General features: G+C 56.4%; 1 protein-coding gene across 1 annotated transcript; it reads left to right on the top strand.

Annotated features, from left to right (window-relative positions):
* Window positions 1–6,637: 6,637 nt before the first annotated feature.
* Window positions 6,638–20,924, top strand: LOC149308731 (NALCN channel auxiliary factor 2-like). The gene is made up of 3 exons (XM_089536376.1): window positions 6,638–8,053; window positions 15,178–15,349; window positions 15,954–20,924. Exons 1-3 carry the CDS (start codon window positions 7,400–7,402, stop codon window positions 16,376–16,378), a joined length of 1,251 nt encoding a protein of 416 aa, XP_089392502.1. The 5' UTR covers window positions 6,638–7,399; the 3' UTR covers window positions 16,379–20,924.
* Window positions 20,925–22,008: the final 1,084 nt, after the last annotated feature.

The following is a 22,008-nucleotide window of genomic DNA, read 5'->3' as shown; positions in this document are numbered from 1 at the left end:
TCTGCTTGAGCTCCTTCCCTGCCTTATCCTTTTCCTCTGACTGCCTTTTCTCTTCCATTCTTCCTCTTCCTCCTCTTCTTCTTCTTGTCCTTCCTCATCCCTCCTTGTTGTCCATGGCAAGATGGCTATCTGGAGGGCCCAGCCAGGGGCCGCCTACCAGAGACCAGCATTTAGCCCTGCTGACAACCTGATCTCTCACAGGGAGAAGAAAGTGCCACGTGGCACCGGGTCTTGTGTCCTGAAAGGCATGAAGTGAGTGGGGTGGGTGAGGGCCACTCTGCTCACGAAAGTCCCAGCAGAGTCAGAACACGAGGAAGTCCCAGGCCTTGTTCCAGATCAGCCCCAAATCCCTTTGCAGCCATCAGGCCGAGAGACTGCCTTCCGCAACCATCCTCTGGGCCTCCCCAAACTCTCCAAGGCAAAAGTTAGGTGGTGCCTTCATTCTGGCTCTTCACTGTCTACTCAATAGTTAAATATTTACATGGCGAGTTACCTAAGGATGGGCAGATCTCTCAAGCCTTTTTTCCCCACAGACTTCTTCCTTCCCCCACTTCCAAGCCCATCCTGTGCTGGGGGGGGGGGGGGTTGTAGATGCATTTTTTGAATGCATGCATTAATGCTCCCATTAACTGCAGTGTGTGTGGGCACATTTTAGAAATATATACAGTGAGATTTGGAGGACCTTTCTTTCATGTGCAGATATTGCTAAATGCAGGCACAAAGGTGCCACCTTTCCCTACCCACTGCAACTTTCCTTTCCTCTGCCTCTCCACCTCCCATGCTTCCCCCATGTTGCCTCCCCTGGGTGCCTGCCTGCCTTTCTGGGGCTGTGACTGTTTGATGGTGCAAAGCCAGCCAAACCCCCTCCTTGCTCTGCACTCAGTTGCATCCCCACCAATGCTTTTTTTTAATCCCACAGAAGGAATACAGTTCCTTCACAAAGGACCTGTGCATCGCATGTGCTTTATGGTCCCTGCCCCAATGGGCTTACAATCTACAATTAGCTCCAGAGGAACCTCGGAGGGAAAGGAATGAAGACACAGACAGAGGAAGGGCCGCCTTGGGGGGCTTGGGGATGTGTTTTCAGAAGATGGGTTTTCAGGAGGGGTCTGGAGGAGGGAAGAGGCAGCCTCGCCGGCAGACAGACCTAGCCAACCCAGGCCTCTCTCTGGCAGGGGCTTGTTGGCCAGAAGCTGCCTGCAAAGGCGCTCAGAGCCACAGATCCTATCTGCTTGCAGCCAAGGGGCTTTGTCTTAAATCCCTCCTAAGCCCCTCTAGGCCAAGGCTGCAATCCCAGGCGAGGTGTAATTATCTCTAAGATGTCTTCTTTCCTGTGGTGGTTCATCTCCCTGGCCTCAATCACAGCCGCGCACTTTTATTACCTGCAAAGAGCAGAACCTGTCGGGAAGCCTTCCCAGCATCCTCTAGGAGAGGAAAGCCTCTATCTCTTCCTTGGCTTCCCAGATAGTTCCTGCTGGTGATCTTTCAGGCTTCATATCTCTGATAGCCTCAGGGGGAAAAAGGAGGTCCACTTGCCCACTTGGCTCTTGGCTCCCCACTCTTCCAACCAACCTCTGTCCTTCCTTAACCCACTGCCTCCCTTCCTGACCTTTGACTTTCCTCTTGGCCTGGGGTCTCCTTGGCCTAGTTTCATCCAGGACCCCTTGGCCCCTCCTAGCCAGGAACTCCAGGAGCTCTGCTGGAGGAAAGGCCACATCCCCCCGCCCCATGCTCCTGCCCACATCTTCCTCCCAAGTCCCTTATGAAGATCATCCAGAGGTGACCCAGAGGTTTGGGCAGAGTGGGTGTGTGTGTGTATGCGCAGGCAGCCTGAGTGATGCCAACAGCAGGAGGGAGGCTGGGGGTGGGGGAAACACAGAGGCAGGAGGGGGCTCAAAGGCCACTTTGGATTTGGGCTTGCCATGAAGACATTCACCAACCAACCCCTACCCATTGCCTTGTGGGCCTGAGTCTGGTGGTGCCAGGAGGGTGGCTCCATTGAAGATAAGAGGGGGCTGGAAGGGAGCAAGGCTCCCAGGAGGAGAGGGGCTCAGAGCAGCAGAGAGAGATAAGGGAAAAATTCAAGGCTGGGCTGAAATTCCTAGATAGCCCTCTGGCTGATATATGGCTCTCCCCTCTGAGAATAAACTAAGGGAGGCCAAGGCTGGCTAGATGAGGATCCGTGCCACGCTCTGGCCCCATGGCTGGCAGAGAAGCCTTGCCAGGTGACTGGAGGGGAACCAGCCTTGCCTGCCAGGGAGGCCACCTTGGGTTTTGCAGCAGCAGCAGGAGTACCCCAGGTGAATGGATGATGCAGGTGATGCAGGGCAAGGACACACCTCCACCAAGAGGGGCCTGGCACAGGCATGGCACCCCACCCACTAATTCTACCCTCGCCCACTCTCTCAACAACCAGAGCATCATCTGTGGTGCCCTCCTGCCCATTTGTGACAAGACAGAAGGCCCTCTGAGCCCTGGCCGGCTGCCAGGTGGGTAGGTGAGGGGCAAGGCACCCAGGTGGAGTTGTGGATACCTACCTTGGGGGGGGGGTCCCTGCCTGCCCTCCCACCCCCCACCCCACGGCCCTCCCTTTCTCCCACCTCTCGAGGATGAGAGCAGCCTGGAGGCAGAAGGGCCTCCAAAACCACTCCCCAGGAGGGGCTGCTGGCCCTTGCTTGGCCAAAGCACCGATGACCCACTCTCCCCAGCCTGACTGGGGGCTGGGGGGGGGGGGAGACAGAGCTGGACCAGACAGAAGATTAAGGCCTCCGTCTCTGCTCCCTGGGCAAACCCCCTCCTCTAGGTCAAGGTTTTCCTGATGGCCCCCCTCCCAGCCATAGATAAGATGGAGCTAAACTTATCTTCAAAGGCCCCCTCAGCCCCCCTCCCCAATGGAAAAGCAGGCCTTTGACCCCCTGCTCCCCAGCACCCCACTCCTCTCCCTTATAAATCTTTCCTTTATCTCATCTCACAAAAAAGGGAGAATCAGGGTGAGCAGGAAAGAGAACTTTGCAGGGGGACGCAGCCAGCTTTCTTAAGCCAAAGAAAATCTCTGGTTCGTATTAACAAGGAAGGATAAGAGAGTGCAAAGGGCCTCTCTGAGAGAATAAATTTCTCCAGATGAGCCATTGGGGGGTGGATTTATGGGCAGAGGTTCCTCCTTTCTTTCCCTGTCTCAATCTCTTTCTCAGCAACAACAAGAGCAACACCCAGCTCTCCAACGACAGCAGCACCAGCCAAGCAAAGCAGCAAAAGAGCCATGACACTGGTGGGGTTCCTGCATTGGGATGGGGTCTGGGCACCCACAGATGTTGTGGGACCTGGGTGAGTTGCTGGGGGGTGGCAGGCCAGCCCCTCAAAGCACCTGCCCAGCTGGGAGCACCAGGGCCGGCCGCTCAAGACCTTCCAGGTGCACCAAAGTTCACCAAGAAGCCCCAAAGCCACCCATGTCTGGGTGGGGGGGGGGGGGCAGACATGGCCTGAGAGTGGAGGAAGTGGCACCAGGATGGCATCTGTGGGCATGCCAGGGAGAAGGGGAGGAGACCTGAAACTATTGTGCCACAGTTGCCAATGTTGCAAGTGACATTTTTATCAGGATGCCACTTAAAGCAACCCCCATCTGTCTGATGAATGCCCTGAGCCTACTCTGGGGCTCCTTCCTGGTACTGCCTCCCCTGCCCCCCTCCATGCCCAATGGCTTCCAGGCCCACCTTGGCAGACAGAGAGGGCACTCTGTGGCCAGAGCTGGCCACCCTGATGCCAGGGCAAATTCAAGTCCTGGGCAGGGCTTGGGTTATGCTGCCCTGAACTGGCCATAGTAGTGCCAGGTGCTGGCTCAGTCTTCAGAGGACCATGGGTGCCAGTCTGCGGGCGCAGGTGGTGAATCCAGGCCAGGAGGAAAGTCTGTGATGGAGAGGCAGGTCTGCCTCTGGCCTTCAGATCAAGCCCCACAAAATGTGGGCCTGCCTCTAGCACTGTTTATTTTTCCCTCTGGCCAGAAAAAGAAAGAGCATGAATAGAGAGAAGATGAAAAAATATTTTCTAGGCATTCCCTTGAATCTACTGTATTCATTACTGGGGGGGGGGGGGGGGGTGGTGGTAGTTAACCATGTCAGCTTCAGCTCCACACAGTTCTGCCTCCTCCTGGCTGCCATTTCCCTGTGAGAGGCCACAAGGCCTTCCTGGCTCAGAGGAGCACCACCCGAGAAGGCTGCCCTTTGGGGCCTGGTCCAGCTGCCCCCCCCCCATGGACCACGCAGCTGCGGATGTCCTGTTTACACTTCCGTCCTGCATCATGCAACCATTGTTTATAGGCCGCCCAGGTCTTCTGCAAACACAGCTGAAGACTGTGGGAGGGGTGTGGGTGTTTAAGAACCGGTGGGGTTTGGAAATGGTCCTGACTCAGCGGTCAGCCTTGGCGCGGGGCCTGTCCTCTTTCCTCTCCCCACAACCCCCACTCCAGAGGGGACTCCCTCCAGCCGAACTCTGGGGCTGGGACGCACAAACAGCTCCAGTTGCCTGACAACTGTTTATAAGCAGGAAAACCAAACCCTTCCTTGACCAGCTCTTCAGGTCCTTTGGCCAAGAGGGCAGCAATTGGACAGCCAGCCGAGTCTGAAAAGCCCAGTGGCCTTTGCTCCCCACAAACACAGAAACACAGCGAGAGAGGCCTTCATGGCAAGGGTGCCGCATGGGCCCTTGACAGCAGGGTGGCCATCTCCCCTCGCCACCACCCACCCACCCAAAAGCTACCTCTTGGAGGTGTTGGCCAAAAGGGCTGAGGACGTGCCATCGCCAAGGCATGAGGACAAGGTCTGTGCACTTTCATTCTCCTCCAGGAAGGATTTCTCAAGGCCTCTTCCATGCTGGCCAAGTTATAATAATGAACATTTTTAATGAGACCCAAATTGCAGGCTGCTCTCCCATGCTTCAAGGCACTGTAAGAATAAAAATGCCCCATGAAAGGAAAACATCTGTAGGAGAAAAAAAAAAGAATTAAGAGAATTAAGGGTGGGGTTGGTCTGAGTTCCCTTTCAGGAAGAGTGGCATCCGGGCAGCTCAGGCCACATGGAAACCCCAGAGTCTCCTCTAAAGTAGAAGCAAGAAGGCTTGGCTGGGAAAAGGAGAGCCCTGTCCCATCAACCATTTTCCATAGCAAAGGCCATCCTCCTCCTCCTCCAACTCCACAGTTGTTTCAGGTCCCCTTTTTGCCTCATGTCCCCTAAGCAGAGGCCATCCATGTAGTTGAACTGGAGGGAGATCTGGGGGTCGTGGGTCAAGAAGGGGAGGGTCTTTGTGCCCCTTCGCTTGGTCCCTTTCCAAGGCAACGTGCCCAGAGCCCTCCCCTCCCTCCTGCTGCCCCTTCCCATGGATGAGGACCTTCCTGGCAATGCCAAACTGCATGCCCTGCAATGCTGAGGGGCTCCTCAACCGTGCAGGAGCCTCTTGCAGCCTCAGCTGAGTCTTCTGTAGGTCTGGGATGGAGGTTAAACCCCGTTTGGGTGGCGGACAAGGGCACAGAGGAGGCCACCAGGGTCCCAAGGGAGTGCCTTCAGGTCACTCTCCATCCATCCATCCATCCATCCATCCATTGATGGGATCTGAAGACCTCTAGCGTCAAATGGCCTCTATTGCAGGATACAAGAGGAAATCAACAGGAAGGCCTTTGGGGAAATATACTTTATGGTTATAAAACCTGGTTGGAAGAGGACAACTCAGTCCAAGCCCCCCCCCCGCCCCCGTCGGGATAGAGTCGCCCAGCTGGGAAACCGGAGGGCTGAAGGGGGGCAGGGAAGCCCCCCTCGCGCCCGCTCCTTCTCCAGCTGCCCCCCCTCACCGGCCCACCGAGGGGGGTCCCTGGGAGGCTTCCCGGAGAAGGCTGGCAGGCTGCCCGCTGCCCGGAGGCGTCGGGGGGGGGGGGGCTGGTCCCCTTGCCCTTTCCTCAGGGATGATGGGGATGGGACAGGGAAGGAGGGAGGCCTCGGTGGGGCAGAAGGGGCTGGCCTGGGCGGCCTTGGCCCTCTTGCAACTCTGGGGCTTGGGAGGCTGGCGGGGCCGGGTCCCTGTCGTTCTGCCCTCCGCCTGAGGCCCCTGGGACCGGACTCCGGCCACTGCCCCCCCCGGACCCTCCCTCCGCTCCGCCGGAAGCCCCGGCCCTTCCTCTGCGGAGGAGAGGGGCGGCCTCGCAGCCGCCGAGAGTCCCTGGGGAAGGGCCCGGGCCGCGGGAGCTTTCCTCTGGGTCTCTGCCCCACGGCTTCCCCTCGGGAGCCTCGCTGGGCCTCCGGGGTTTGGGGCGCCCCCTGCCTTTGGGCTCTTCCTAAACCTTCCTCCGGCCTCAGGGCGGGAGAAGGGCAGGGCAGGGCAGAGGGGGCCCAGCAGCAGGCGAGCCAGCGGGCAGCCGGGCCCAGCGAGGCTCCTCCGGACCCTCCCGGAGCTGTCCTTCAGCACCCAGCCCTGCTCCGGCCTGGCCGGGCCTCCTCTCCGACGGGGCTCCTTCCTCTTCCTCTTCCTCTTCCTCTTCCTCTTCCCGGGCGCGAGGAGGGTCGGGGGCGCGCTTTCTCCTCTGGCCGCGCAGAGGCCCCTCCAGGAAGAGGAGGGCCTCAGGCCCAGGGAGGGAGGAAGGAAGGAAAGAAGGAAGGAAGGAAGGAAGGAAGGAAGGAAGGAAGGAAGGAAGAGGAGGAGGAAGAGGCGCGCCCAGCGGCCCTTGCTGCGCCGAGAGACAGAGACAGAGAGGGGGTCGGGAGCGCGCCGGAGCTCGGCCCAGCTGCCCTTCCGCCGGGGCTCAGGCTCAGGCTCCGGAGGAAGACAGGCAGGCAGGCAGGCAGGAAGGGCCGCCGAGGCCTCCCTCGCCCTCGCCCCGGAGGAGCCCGCCCAGCTGGGGATGGTGGCGGGAGCGGCGTGGCCTGTCCTGGGCCCTCGGCCATGGTGAGGGGCGGCGGCGGAGGCGGGGGAGCACGATGCCCTGCCCGGCTTCGGCGGAGGAGGAGGAGGCAGCAGCAGCAGCAGCAGCAGCAGCAGCAATAACAGCGGGAGCCCTTAGCAGCCCCGCCGAGGCAGCAGCAGCAGCAGCAGAAGGAGCGGGAGCAGGCCGAGGAGGAGGAGGAGGCTGGGCGCCAGCGCCTGCGGAGGAAGGTCGGCGGTGGAGGAGGAGGAGGAAGAGGAGGAGGGCGGCCAGCAGGCCCTGAGGCAGCCCCGGGCCACGCGGAAACCCCGCCGAGGCCCGCCGGGAGAGCCATGCTGCCCAGGCCCAGGCCCAGGCCCGGGCCCCGGCCGACGCCGCCATGCCTCCTCCGCCTCCGGCCCGGAGGGAGAGGAAGAGGCCGAGGAAGAGGAAGGGGAGGCGGAGGGGGCAGGTGACCCTGCCGGCGAGGGGGGCCCGAGGGGAGGCAGCGGGAGGAAGATGCCCCCCGACCCCCGGCCCAGCCCTTCCCAGGAGCCCCGCTGCCGCCTCTTCCTCCTCCTCCTCCTCCTCGCCGCCCTCCTGGCCGACCACCTCTGCCCCGCCGCCGCCGCCTCCGGAGCCCATCTGGCCAGAGGGAAGCGGAGGGCCCTGGCCGCCTGGGCCTGGGAGGATCGCCAGGAGGAGGCCGGAGGGAACGGGAGCCTGGCTGGGCCCTGGCCGGAGCCCCGGGAGCCCCCCTCGGGCGCCCTGGAGGCCGAGGCGGTGTGCGGCGGCGGCGGCGGCGGGGGTCGGGGTCTGGCGGAGGCGGCGGCGGCGGTGGGTCCGGTGGCGCTGGGCCCGTGGTCCTCTTCCTCCTCGTGGGGCTCCTGGGCCTCGGAGCACCTGTCGGCCTTCCGGCTGCCCTTCTGCCGGGGCTACTCGCTGTGGGACCTGGTGGCGGGGCTGGCCGGGGCCGAGGGCCTGGACTGCAGTCTCGGGCGGCTGAGGGCGGACTGGGCGGCCAGGCACGGCGAGGCCTGCGGCTCCTGCCTGGAGGCCTTCCAGCGCCTGGACCAACACGCCCGAGAGAAGTACCTCGAGTTCGAGCTCCTCCTGGACAAGTACCTGCAGGCCGAGGACTACTCCGTCCGCTCCTGCCTCGGACAGTGCAAGGCAAGCAGGGCCCCAGGGAGGGACGGAGAAGGGGAGAGGGGCACAGAGAGAGAGGGGGGGACCAGGGGCTCCCGTGCCTTGCCCCCCCCCGACGACCACCCTCCCCCTTGGAGCAAGGAGAGGGCAAGGGGCGCCCCCCACCCCGCCTTCCCCGCCTTCCCCCCTCGAGGCAGGCGCCCCCTGCTTCAGCCCCTCCGCGGCCCCCTCCCGCGCCATGGCGATCCTCCCCCTCCCCAACTACAGCTCCCAGAGTTCCCTGGGAAGAGGAAGTGACCGAAGAGCCGCCGCCGCCGCCGCTGAACGCCCCCTTCCCCCGCGCCCCTCAGGAATGGTCCCAGCTAAGCAGCCGGGAAGCGCGGGCGTCCTGGGGGCTCCGTGGGGCTCTCTTCAGGCGTGTCCCTGCAGTCTGGAGCAGGGAAGGAGGGAGGGCCCCTTGGGACACCCCCTCCCACCCCGCGGCCTAGAAAGCCCCGCACTTGTAGGCAATGGGGCTTCCTTCCAAGTCAGGGCAGGTGAGGGAATACTTTTCTGAGCTAGGGAAGGCTTAGTGTGGCAGAGCCTTGGTTCAGAAAGCGTGGGAACCTATGGGGTGTGTGTGGGGGGGGGGGGGGGGGCTGGGGGTCCTTGCCGCCACTCCTCTGACTCCAACGAATCCGCTGCTGCTGCTCCTCCTCCTACTACTACTACCACTACTAGGGGTGTCAGAAGGAGGAAGACAGCCCCCTGCAAGAGGCCTCTGTGTCTCTTGACCAGAGATGCAAGCACTGAAGAGACGTGTGTGCCCCCGGGGGGGGGGGGCTGGCCCTGTTTGCACCAGTGTTCACACTCGCCTGCCCATCCTCCCAACCCTGCGACCAGCATGGAAGCCCCCTGCAGACCGTGAGCCCAGGTTTTGCCAGGGAAGCCTCGCAAGGCGACCAAAGCCCTTAGCAAAGCAGCACCTTGGAGAGGTCCTGGTCGTTGTTGACTGCCCTCCGGTTGATCCTGGCTCAAGGAAAGAGACCCTGGGCATGAAACGTCTCCAAAAGCCCTTGTCCTCCGCTGCTCTGCTCAGGCCCTGCTAATTCAGGCCCATGGCCTCCCTGATGGAGTCTGTCCATCTGCCCCTCTTTCTACTTCCCTCCACAATTCCCAGCGTTATTCGTAGAGTCATAGGATCATAGAGTCGGAAGAGACCCCAAGAAGAGCCCTGACCCAGGCCAACCCCTTCTGCCATGCAGGAACTCTCAGTCAAAGCATCCCATTGAGAGATGGCCCTCCAAGAAAGGAGGCTCCTCCACTCTCGGTGGAGGAAGAGTCTTCCTCTGTCGAACAGCCCCAAGGACTCATGCCTTCTCCTGACGTGGCCAAAGTGCAACAGCCTCCGTTTCACCAGCTTGGCCTCCAGGAAGGTTTGGGGCTTGGTCTGCTCAAGGGCCCATTTGCTCCTCTTTCTGCCTCAGCCTCTTCTCCAGCCTCTCGGCTCAAATGAACTGGTTTTCTTCCCATCCGCTTTCCTCACTCTGCAGCTCTCACATCCGCAGATGGCGAAGGGAGTACCTGGATGCTTCTGACTTTAGGGCTCCATTGTATGCCTTTACGCTTTAGGGTCTTTCTAGTTCTTTCATTGCTGCCCTCCCCATCCCTAGTCTTCTCATTTCTTGACTGCAGTCTTCTTTCTGATCTGTGTTTGACCCAAGGTACAGGAATCCTTTTACTCTTTCGGTTTCCTCATTGTCTAGATTGAATCCTCTGGGGTCATTCTTTGTCTTTTCTTTCTGTTCAGTATTAAGCCTGCCTTTGCACTTTCTTCTTTGACTTTCCTTAGTATAGTGTTCCAGATCTTGGATGTTTCCTGCTAGTATTTCAGTGCTGTCCATATGTCTTAAGTTGTTGACGTTTCTTCCTCATATCTTCGCTCCTGTTTTTTCTGCTCTTTGTATGATGTTTTCTTCCTACAAGCTGGACAAATACGATCATAGATTGTGCATGAGGTCTTGTGCAATGACCCAAAACCCGGCCCAGATGCACATGGGACCCCAGCCACACGGAACATAAAGCCCCCCCCCCCCCGTCCCCAACAGAGTGACTGTGGCAACCTGCCTGGTCCTGTGGCCACCGGCTCTTCCTTGTGGTGGAAGCCTGGTGCTCTGGCCTCAGAGCGGCCATTGACAGCTGGACAGTCAATGAGTAAATGGGGGGTGAGGGAAGAGGGCCAAGGCCCTGGACCCCCTCGGTGCCTTGGCAGAGTGGACCCAGACCCAAACTGGATTCACAATCCTGTTCCTGTGTTGCCCACCAGTCCAGATCCTGCTGGGCCACCAGTCTGATGTAAAGATAGTTGTGGAAGGAAGCATACTTCCTCAGAGCAGCCTTTCTTCCCTCCGACACTCACACACACCCACCCCTCACTTTTGACTTGGGGGGCAAAGGGCTATCAGGCAATGGGGGGGGGCAGTTTAGCATCACTTGCACAATGGTGAGATCCAGTAGAACTATGCTGGTGTGTTTTTACCAGTACACTGGGAGCAGCATGGGGCATTGTTTAGGAATCATAGAATCATAGAGTTGGAAGAGACCGCAAGGGCCATCCAGTCCAACCCCATTCTGCCATGCAGGAAATCCAAATCAAAGCATCCCCATTGACAGATGGCCATCCAGCCTCCGTTTGAAGACCTCCAAGGAAGGAGACTCCACTATAATCTCTGAGGAAGGAGTGTATTCCTCTGTCAAAGAGCCCTTACTCTCAGGAAGTTCCTCCGAATGTTGAGCTGGAATCTCTTTTCCTGGAGCTTGCATCCATTACTCCATTGGGTCCTAGTCTCTGGAGCAGCAGAAAACAAGCTTGCTCCATCCTCAGTATGACATCCTTTCAAATATTTAAACAGGGCTATCATCATATCACCTCTTAGCCTTCTCTTCTCCAGGCTAAACATCCCCAGCTCCCTGAGTCGTACCTCATAGGATTTCATGGTTTCCAGACCTTTCACCATTTCAGTCGCCCTCCTTTGGACACATGGCTCCAGTTTCTCAACGTCCTTTTTGAATTGTGGTGCCCAGAACTGGACACAATATTCCAGGTGGGGCCTGACCAGAGCAGAATACAGTGGCACTATTACTTCTCTTGATCTAGACCCTATACTTCTATTGATGCAGCCTAAAATTGCATTGGCCTTTTTAGCTTCCGCATCGCACTGTTGACTCATGTTCAACTTATGGTCTACTTGGACTCCTAGATCCCTTTCACATTTAGTCTCATTCAGCCAGGTGTCCCCCATAAAACTATATCTGTGCATTTCATTTTTCTGCCCTAAGTGCAGTACCTTATATTTCTCCGTGTTGAATTTCATTTTGTTAGCTTTGGCCCAGCTTTCAAATCTATTCAAGTCATTTTGAATGTTGATCCTTTCCTCTGGAGTATTAGCTACTCCTCCTAATTTGGTGTCATCTGCAAATGAATATGCCCCCAATTTTGTCATCCAAGTCATTGATGAAGATGTTGAAAGAGATGTGTTGTTTTTAAAAACACCTTCTTCCCACCGACTGATGTGTCTCCTGTGGCCACAAAGGAAGGTGATTGTTTCAGGCTTTGCAAACCTGGGGGTGGTTCTCCCTGAGCGATTGCCAGCAGCCTAGGGCAGACCCGCCGCACGGTGGCACCCGACACCCAGGTGAACAGCCCTATGCCAGGAGTAACCAGCAGGTGACTGACACACACACACACCGGTTGTTGTTTTCCTTTTTAGTTGCAGTTTCCCCAGCACTTTTATCCGATGGGAGGGTCATGTCCATCCAGGAGAGTCTCCCGGGATTTGGAGGCCGTCTGCTGGTGCAAAGCACCCCCAGGGCCTGGTCCTAGCAAGCTCTGCCCCAGCCCCAGCCTCGCCACCTGCCCCCTTTCCTGCACATACATGACCAGTTCCATACTGAAGCCATACAAATGGACATATCCAGAGGCAGCCGTGTCGGCCGGGGAGCAAAGTGTAATAACTTCTAAAATCCACAAAACAGTGATATCTTTATTGGGCCACTCAAATGCACAAAATACATGTTGCGAGCTTTCGAAATGCCACTGGCTTCTTCATCTTGTAAAGGTGTTAAACTCATACACGGAATCAATTACGTTAGTCATAGGGCTGCAATTTGATAAGATGTTGCTGTTCTTGGTACAGATAGTTTGGAGGGACATTCAGGCAGGCCTAGTTTTTTCCTGATTTCTTAACTGCAGTCTGCATTCTGACTAATGACTGAATATGGAAGGTCTTGAACTATTTCAAGGTCTCTGTTGTCTAATGTAAAGTTACATAAGTAATCTCTGGTCATTATTTGTGTTTTCTTAATGCCCCACTGTAAACCTGGCTTTGCACTTTCTTCTGTGACTTTCTTCAGTAACCATTCCAGGTTAGAACATGGGGACCATCGAATGTTGTGGCATATCCATGTCTTTAAGAGCAACCCACCGTTTTTCATGATCTGCACAATCAAAGACTTTGCTACAGGCTGGTTTTCTTTTGAAATTCTTTAGTTATCCAACCTATGTTTGCTGCATGACCCTAGTGCCTTTTCCTTTCCTGAATCCAGCTTAGACATCTGGCACTTCTTGCTGCATATATGGGAGAAAAGATGTGTTGCAGAATTTTGAGCATCACTTTGCTTGCATGGGAGATTAATGCAATGGTCCTGGGGTTACTGCAGTTCCCAGTGTCCCCTTTCTTGGGGACTGCAATGTCTATTCAGCCAATCTGTGGGCCATTGTTTTGTTTTCCACATCTGTTGGCAGTTTTAGTCAGAACTAGAGTAGATTCTGTCTCTGTAGAGTAAAAAAGTTCTCTTGACATGCCATCTGTTCCTGGTGAGTAAGTACTCGGAGGGCAGCTTCCACTTTACTTTCTAAAGCTGGGGGTTCATCTTCCAAAGCCTCTTCCGCAAATGAATCTGTCACTCTGTCACAGGAATTGCAGCAGCAGGACGCAGGATAGGGGCCGCTCAAGGTTTCTCCTCAAGGAGTGAGGGCAGCCACTGAAATGAGGGGCTTGGCAGAAACCCCAAGCTGGTCCAACAGGCTTGGTGTGGGGCTGCAGCGCCCTCTCTCTTCCTTGCTCTGTCGGGGTATGTGTGATGCTTGCCCCCCCCAGCCATGGAGCACAAGGGGTGGGGGTCCGGTGGGGAAGGCCCCTTCCTGACCAGCATCTCAACTGACCAGTCAATAGTTTGGGTGTAGAAATGACCATTTGGGAGTCTGTGTGTGCGTTTTCCACATCCGCCAAAACCCAAGTGTGGGAGGGGCACCGCTGCCCTGTTGCCCCTGGTGCCTGGGCAGCCTCTTAGGGGTGGCATCTGGGAAAGCATTTGGTAGTTATTAAAATATTTTCATTGATTGATTGTCACTGTTCCTTTTCCTCTGAGCAAAAACACATGGCAGACTTTGATAAGGGCAATTCTAAAAGTACTGGATGCTTCTCAGGAGGCAAATGTCTTTAAAGCTCTCTGAAAGCCCCAGTAGACTTAGCCCAGAGCCTTCCTCTTCAGGATGTGGCCCATGGGGGGGGGGGGGAGAGGGCACACTCTGGCAAAGGCTGACCCGGGTCAGTGCCATTGTGTTGTGTGGGCTTACACCAAGACCACAGGATTTCCATCATGATTTCATGTGATACGGGGCCTGCGGCCCCTGAGGCAGCCACCCATCAGTGGAGGCAGGAGCTTTCACATTTTAGCACCTGGCTCTTGCCACAAATAATAATAATAATAATTAATAAATCATTTATTTATAGCCCGCCTTTCCTTGAGATCAACATCTTAATAACAACAAACGATAAGTATAAACATCAATATACAACAATTCAACATTAAAAAACAAGAATTAAAAGCACAAATTAAAAACCATACAAAAACTAGCCAAAGTGCAAGTGCAAAGGGGGGGGGGGGAGGGAAGCATTACAACAATTGGGGGAAAGATAGTTCGAAGAGAAAGGTTTTGAGTCTCTTCCTAAAAAGGTCAAGGGAGGGGGTCGAGCAGAGCTCTTTGGGAAGCAAGTTCCATGACTGCGGGGCTGAGATTGAAAACGCCGTCTGTGCAGTCACAGAGTGTTTCGAAGGTGGAACCATCAAAAGTTGCTTCCTGGCTGACCTGAGTGTGGGGGGCGGATTATATGGGGAGAGGCGGTCCTCCAAGTACCCTGGGCCCAAGCCATTTAGGGCTTTATAGGTTATAACCAACACGTTGTATTGCGCCCGGAAGCAAATAGGCAGCCAATGTAGATCATGCAGAACAGGTGTTATATGGCTGGTCCTGGAACATCCAGTGACCAGCCTGGCTGCCATGTTCTGCACTAATTGAAGCTTCCGGGTGTGGTACAAGGGTTGCCCCATGTAGAGCACGTTACAGAAATCCAACCGAGAGGTTACCAGAGTGTGTACCACTGTTTCAAGGTCCCCCCGGCCCAGGAAGGGTCGCAGCTGGCGTATCAACCGAAGCTGGTAACAGGTGTTCCTGACTGTCGCATCCACCTGAGATGTAAGGTGGAGCGACGAGTCCAGAAGCACCCCCAGACTGCGAACTGAGTCCTTCAGGGGAAGCATGACCCCATTCAGGACAGGTGGACAAATCTCCATCCCTGGGCCCGGGGAACCTATCACAAGCACTTCCGTTTTCTTTGGATTCAGTCTGAGTCTGTTTTCCCTCATACAGCCCATTACTGACTCCAGACAGGCATCTAGAGGAGAGATGCCATCCCTGGTCGCTGCATCAGTCGGAGACACAGAGAAGCATATTTGGGTGTCATCAGCGTACAAATGCTCATGCTGTGATTCCAAAAAAGTCACTGGACATGCTGTAGTTTTGGCAAGGTGGGCTCCACTATGGCAACAGCCTAGGAGTCAGTTTGGAGCCCTGGTGGTGCAGTGGTTAAATGCCTACACTCACAAACCACAAGGTTGTGAGTTCAATACCAGCCAGGGGCACAGGATCATTGGCATCCTTCTGCGAACACTAAAATGAGTACCCAACTTGGGGGCAATGAGCTTACACATGTAAATCACTTAAGGGGTGCTTAAGTGCACTGATAAGCGGTATAGAAAAGTACTTGCTATTGCTACTACTGTTGGGGGTGTTTGCTGATGCACTGCTGTCTTCTCCTCTCTCCCAGGCTGTCTACAAGGCATGGCTGTGCTCCGAGTATTTTAACGTGACACAACTGCAGTGCCCTCGCCGGATTCCCTGCAAGCAATACTGCCTGGAGGTGCAGACCAAGTGCCCCTTCGTCCTTCCCGACAATGATGAGCTGATCTACGGGGGGCTGCCGGGCTTCATCTGCACAGGTGAGGACCCAGGAGGCGGGAGGGGGCCAGGTGGGGGGGATGGACGTACTTGGAGGGCCCTCATGGGAATACAACAGGCTCTAGGAGGGCACTTCAGGAGGGCTGCACGTGCCACCTGCCCCACACCCATGGGCACGGGGAAAACACAGCAGCCATGGGACCCCGCTCTGCCTCTCTTTGGACAAAGCTGCTTTGTCAGTCCTAGTCCACCAAGGAAGCTGGGCTGCACCCCTGGGGCCAGACAGCCTGCCTTTCTGCCTCAGAGGCCAAAGGGGGGATCTTGCCAATGTGGGGCCAGGCCTCCCTTCCTCAGTAGCAGGCAGCTGTCCCAACAAGGAGTGTCCCAAGAACACCCAGCTGCAAGGCCCCTGGTCCTGCTGTCCCCCAGAAAAGGAAGCCATTTGTGCCCGGCTGGGCATGACCCACTGGGGCAGCCCCTAAGCCCTTCAGTGAGCAGTGAAGAAGATCAAGGCCCATGAGCAAAGGGACAGGGGCTTTTGGGGGGGGGTTGTGGGGAAGTGTGCTGTGGCCCTGGCTAGCACCCCATCTGACGCTCTGACCCCCATCCCTTTGCCCCTGTGTTTCCTCTGCTGCCTGGCCCCAGGGCTGCTGGAGAGCCAAGTGCCCGACCAGGAGGCCAGGTGCTGCGACATCCCATGGGACTCCTGTGGCCACCAGCCGGCGCATGACTACAATGCATCCTCCATGGACTCAGAGCCCTTCCAGGGAAGCCAGGACATCCCCCGCCATCCTCACCGCCGCCACCACCAGCAGCAGCAGCACTACCACCTGTACCATCACCCCCAGCAGCACCACCCCCAGTACAGCCCCCACCCCTCCCTGCTGCCAGTCTCCGCAGGGTACCGGCTCAGCCACAGCAAGATCCGGCTCTGTGTCCTGGTCCTGATGCTTCTGCACACCATGGTGTCCTTCTCAAGCATCCATGGTGGCGGGGGGCCCGCAGCCAGCGGGGGACTGAACCTGGAGGCCCTGCCAGCCCCAGAGGAGAGCCGAGTGCGAGAGGAGTGACAGAGACGCGTCCTCCCCCACAAGGGGGCAGCGAAAATCCTCAAGCAGCGGCACCTGCTGCTCTTCTCCCGCCAAAATGTGGCGGCAATGGTGCCAGATGCAGCCAGGGAGGCCCATGGGGGCCGAAGTGCCAGATCTCCAGAGGGAGGCGGCCCAGGCCAGGAGCAGGAGTCCACCTGGCCGGCTGGCTGGCCCCAAAAAGCTCTTTGCAAGGACCGAAGAGCTGTGGTCCACAGGGGCCCTGGGAGAGCCCTCGGCCTCAGGAAGGGCCCAGGGGGCCAAGGCAAAGAGGAGGGGGCTGGAGGGGAAGCGCGGTGGCGGCGACGGCAGCAGAGGAGGGGCTGCCTTCTGGGAGAGTCTGTGGCCTGTGGCACATGAGCTGGAGGGCCGCTTTCCTTGTTGTGCTTGATTTTATGGGCAACCATGACCTGCAGTCCCATACCAGGTGACTTGCCTTCCTTGGGGCAACAGAAAAGGCAGGAAGGAGGGAGTGAGGGGCTTCTCTTGTGTCCTCCCCTCCACCAAGTCCACTTAATGCCCCTTCTCCTTCTCCGCCTCCTCTCCGCCCCTCCATCACTCTCTGTCTCCCCACATTTGAGGCCCTGAGGGGGACCCTCCCTCACTGAGATATCTGAACCAGCCTCTCCAGTCTCTGGGTCAGGATCTAGAAGGGCTCTGAGACCTGGCTTAGGCATCCTGGATCTCCTGGCTACCCCAAGGGCTGAATTCCTGAAGAGAGGGAGTCTGTCTTCTCTGTTGGCTCTCCGTGTGAGAGACCCCCAACCCACCCCACCCCACCCCACCCCAACCCCTGAGCAGACAGCAAGCAGCTGATTCGGTTCTGCTGCTCACTCTAGGTTATGTTCCTGGTTCCTCACCCCACTTTACAGATTCTTGGCCATTGGGGGAATTTTCCCTTCAGTGCAAATAGCAGCTTCAAAGAAGTGTTTGCCAGGACTGCTGCAGGAGCAGAGTTTTTAAAAACCCTCTCTCCATCTTCCCCGACACCCACCTGCCCCTGCAGCTGCTATTTGCATTTTTAAGTGCACATTAAATGCAAGGAAGGTTATGACATGATGTCCAGTATGGCCCGTAATACTAATGAAGTGATATTGCAAGATTTTCATAATTCTCTGGATGAGCATCCTAGGTGCTCCCAGATTCTCTAGACAGTTTGGTTTGGTTCCTACCTGGAGGGTGTCTGTGAGCTTCCACCTTTGCCTAGTCCTACCTTCCTCACTAGCCCCCCAGGGCATTTCAAGGCCCTTCTCCCCTTACTGAGATGCCTGGAGTGTGGTGGGAGCCACAGGTCTCCTTCAGCACTGACCCTCAGAGCAACCCTCCCCCTCAAGGAGGAACAAGCGCAAAGGTCCCTGGCATGAAGACTCTGGGAGAGAGATGCCAAGGTAGCTCTTTCTCCTACTACCTAGTGGCTGTAGCTCCCCTGACTGGCTGCTGTGACTCTATGGGGGTCTCAGTTAGGACAGGGGGTCCTGCTTCCCCAGCAGCTGCTGGCTGAGATCAGTGGACAGCAGAAGACCAATGGGGTCCTTGAGAAGCAGTGGGGCAGGGCTGACAACAACATGCTTCTGAATGGCATTTCCATTCCTTTGCCCCAACTGGGAGGCGCTTGCTCAGCAAAACTGACAGAGCAGAGTTTGGGTTATTGTGCATGTTCACTGAGCTCATGGTTGTGCATCTTTGCATGTGCATCCATGGGGAAGTGGTGCTTAAGTGCTTCCCAGGGACAGTAAGCCCCCCTGGGAGAAGGAGAGCCTGGCAGGGACCCAGGGGACACACCCTCCCGGACAACCAGCCCCCCTCCTCCTGACATGGAGATGCCTCCTTTGTTCCAGGGCTTGGGCAACAAAACCCACACCCAGCCAGCAAAGCTCCCCACTTGCTTGGTCTTTTTCATAAAGGTAGAATAAGGTGCATCTCTCCTTTTCTCCTTCCCCCAATGCCCCATGGCTCCAGGAGAACTGACCTGGCCTCTCTATGGTTCTGTCCCCATGCCCAGTATGCAGCTGTGTGCATGGTGACTGTGAGGGGGGGGGCTGGAAAGGAGCACAAAGATTGCCCACTTGCACAGCAAGAGGGGGGCGGTTGGGGGCTGATGGGCCAGTGGCCTTTCCTGAGCCTCAGCAAAAGGTCATGCAGCCAGAGTTCAGCAAAGTCTTGACCCAAGCATGTCCTCAGGCCCCAGAAGGAGCCTCCTTGTTACTTTTCCCAGAAGGTGGTATGTGATTTTGCTGGGCTAGAGGTAAAATCCCCAGAGCCCTACCCACTACTACCCCTCCCCAAAATGCCCAGCCTCCTTCACTCCTCACCCTTTCCAGACCAAAGAGGCCACTGAATGTGTGGGCAGTGAACCCAGGGGTCTTTGGGAAAAGGTCCCCAAAGTCTCAAAGGCAGGCTGTGAGCTGAGGAGGTCCATCCTCATCACAGGCAGCCCAGTGGCCCCCAGTCACGATCCCAGGGGAAAAACCAGTTTGCACCCCAGCCTCTCCCTCCCCCCCCCCCTTTGCTTTTTCATCAAAGGGCCCACATACACACCCGTTGGTGATAGTGGTGGTGATGGAAAGGAGGCTGTGCTGAGGCTGAGTCCTTGTGGGGGTGTCCTCAGTTGCCTTGGGGGGGTGTTCAGGTCAGACCTTTCCAGTTCCTGGCAGGGGATGCCTGTGACCCTGGAAGAAATCAGGCCCTTCCGCTTATCTGCTCTGCTTGACTGTAGTAAGGCAGGAGCAGGGTGTCTCATTGTGGGGAGCAGCTCCTACCTCTGGTTTGGCACTTATATATTTTTGGAACTCCATGCCCAGCACCTCCTGCTGATGCCTTGCGGGTTCAAAAGTTCCCCTATGCAGACATCTTGTAACCAGATTTGATAGAAGGTTATGAATGTGGAGTCATGCATATGGCGCTGGAGTTCATCATTGTGCATGTCCATTGAGCTCATGGTTGTGCATCTTTGCACATTGTGCATCCATGTGCAATCTGTATTTGGTTGTGTAGTGACACAACTTTGTAATGAGGTGGTGTTGCACAACTGAGCCATAACTTGGTGAGGATAAAGTTACTTGATGCAGATCTTGGCCAGCTTTTTCCGTTGGGCAGAGGAAGGGATAGGGCACACTGATATGCACACACACATACATACACACACTGCCTCTGCAAAAAAGAGCAGGCATTTCTCCATTTTTACATCCACCATGTTACAGCTTGTACCTCTTCCACGAATGCAGCTGGGTCCCCACCTTTGCACCAGGATCACAGGGGCCCCGGGCTTCTGCTGCTGGGATCCCATCTGTTTGCAGCCTGGCCTATTTGCTTGCCTGTCTGCAATGTCTGGAGTGGCCTGAGCAGCGCTTGGCATGTTCACTCAGGTTCTGTAGTGTTTTGAGGGTCAGAGGTTAGAAGGCCACCCACGCTCTGTGCACCCAAACTTCGTTTCCCCTCTGACTGCTCCCCATGGCAGGAGAAGTCCCCTGTGAGCTCAGGAAGAGTCCCAGGCTCCCCTAAGCAGCAAACAGGAACAAGAAAATCCCCACAGAGCCCCACCCCATGGACCTGGACCTGGACTCTGATGCTAAGGCCCAACTAAGTCCAGTTTTAGGCCTTTATCTAAAGCCAGTTATTACCTGAACAGCAGAGGGAATGGGGGGGGGGGTCTGATCCTCTTCCCAGCGTCTCAGAGCAGGAGTCCCACTGCCCCAGTTCCCCCACCTCTGCTGAGTGGGTGCCCCCCCCCAGCCCCTCTTCCCCCCATAGAGGAGGGTTAGGGCTCAGTCCACCAGACCCCACTCCAATGGGGCAAACCTCCCCCATTCCCATGCTGTCTGAAGACATAAACTAATGGTCCAGAGAGGGAGACGTTTGAGACCAAGGCCTCATGGGCACAAGGGGGTCCTTGCATGGCCCTGCGCAATGCTGCCATGGCACGGGCGCCCCCAGTATCAGAGGCGCCAGCTTTCTTCCATGGGGTACAAACATCCGATGGCCTTTGCCTGACAGTTCCCCCTGGACACTGGAGCATGCAGGGGCCAGGATTCGTGGGGGCCTCCTGGGCAGTGGGGAGCAGTGGTGAGGGGGAGGCCAGAGGGCCCATTGCCAGAGCCAGCCTTTTCCATCTCCTTTCTATCCCTCGCCCTCCAGCCCACCACCGCTGGTTTCTGTTTCTTTCCCTCTTTCTCCCCTCTTTCTTCTCTTCCCCTCTTCTCCTCCCTGCCTTCCGTCACAAGGAAGCGACCGTGTCCTTTGAGGGGGCAGTTTTCTTATGCCATTTTATACACTGTGCTTCATGTTTAGGACTTTTTTGCACTAGTTCCTATTACATTTATTTTCCAAGATGGTTTGACAAAAAAAGAAGAAAAAACCCAACAACAACAACAACAACCCCATGCTATAATTCAGTTGTATTAAACTATTATCCTCCTACTCTCTGTGTTTCAATAGTCTCTGTACCTGTAATGCTTTCAGTTCTGTTGTATTTTGGACCAGGGGTTTTCTCTACTCCTTGTTTAACCCAGTAAAGAAATAAAAATGTTAAGACTTGATGATAACTCTCCTACTCAGTGAGTTATTTCTCCTCAGACCTCGCGGAGGCCACCAGCAGCAAAGGGGCCTCAGGCAGGACTGGCACCTGGAGGGGGGAGGGCAGGCTGACCCAGGCTACCATGCCATGGCATGCCACGCCACGCCACGCCACGCCACGCCACGCTGCACCGCCTTCCCTGGAGGGCCCAAGAGAGCCTCCTCTGGAGCAGTTCCAGCAGCTCCACTCAAAGATTTGGTGGCAGCAGGCAAAGTGGTGGTGGGCACCAGACTTTGATGGCAGTGGCGGTGGGCACCAGACTTTGAGAGTCCCCTGTGGCTGGTATGCAGATGCAGTAGCTCCTGAGGAAGATCCCCCCCCCAGGCCCTGTTAAGATTTGTAATAAAAGCCTTCTAGGTCCCATTGCCAAAAACACTGGGGTAATGGCTGAGCCTCTCCTGAGGGGCTTCGGGAAGCCAAGCTAGGCCAGGGGTGGGCAGGCGGTCTGGACACAGACTTATCGATGGCCAGCCGGCTGGCAAGCAGCCATGGCAAGGAAATCAGGGTGCTTCAGCCGCTCTCTGCTGCAGGAAACCAAAGTGGCTCTTGCTTCTCCCTGGAGGAAGGCATTCCTCCATTTCTGGTTTCTCTGGCTGTTTATGGGAAGTGCCCTAGCATCGCCTCCCTTTTGCCTCTTGGCACGATGGAGGAGAAAGAGAAGAAGAGGACTAAACACAGGAGGAGAAGGGAAGGGGGAAAGGAAAGGGAGAGTTGCAAGTTAGAGTTTGGGAAAAAAATATCAAAGCTAAAACAAGAAACATGAAACATGCCTCAGTCTGACATGACTTCCCCTGAAATTCACTCAAAATTAAAAAAAACAGGCAGTTCCAAAGTAAAAATGTAGAAAAAGAAATATGAATGGTTTTTACATGTACATATATGCCTGTGGAGAGCCCATATCCTGAGTAGCTAATGAAAAGGTTAGGTCAAAAGAAGTTGCTTTAAGTCAGATCTTGTTGATGGAGAAGGGAAGGCGAGGGAGACAAAAATGGGAAAGCGGGGGGGCTGAGAAGGGGGCAGTGGGGCACTCTGTGGCCAA

Source organism: Sceloporus occidentalis, unplaced genomic scaffold (assembly GCF_023333645.1).
Source record: "Sceloporus occidentalis isolate IW3139 unplaced genomic scaffold, rSceOcc1.0.p SCAF_8, whole genome shotgun sequence".
NCBI classification, from domain to species: Eukaryota; Metazoa; Chordata; class Lepidosauria; order Squamata; family Phrynosomatidae; genus Sceloporus; species Sceloporus occidentalis.
The sequence above is the reverse complement of the archived record's forward strand: the minus strand, read 5'-3'. Positions and strand labels throughout refer to the sequence as shown.

Excerpts from the sequence above, each read along its gene's own strand:
- LOC149308731 (XM_089536376.1), top strand. The coding sequence starts at position 7,400 with ATGCCCCCCGACCCCCGGCCCAGCCCTTCCCAGGAGCCCCGCTGCCGC. Across the intron at positions 8,054-15,177 it reads CCTGCCTCGGACAGTGCAAG|GCTGTCTACAAGGCATGGCT; the intron begins GCAAGCAGGGCC and ends CCTCTCTCCCAG. Across the intron at positions 15,350-15,953 it reads GCCGGGCTTCATCTGCACAG|GGCTGCTGGAGAGCCAAGTG; the intron begins GTGAGGACCCAG and ends GCCTGGCCCCAG.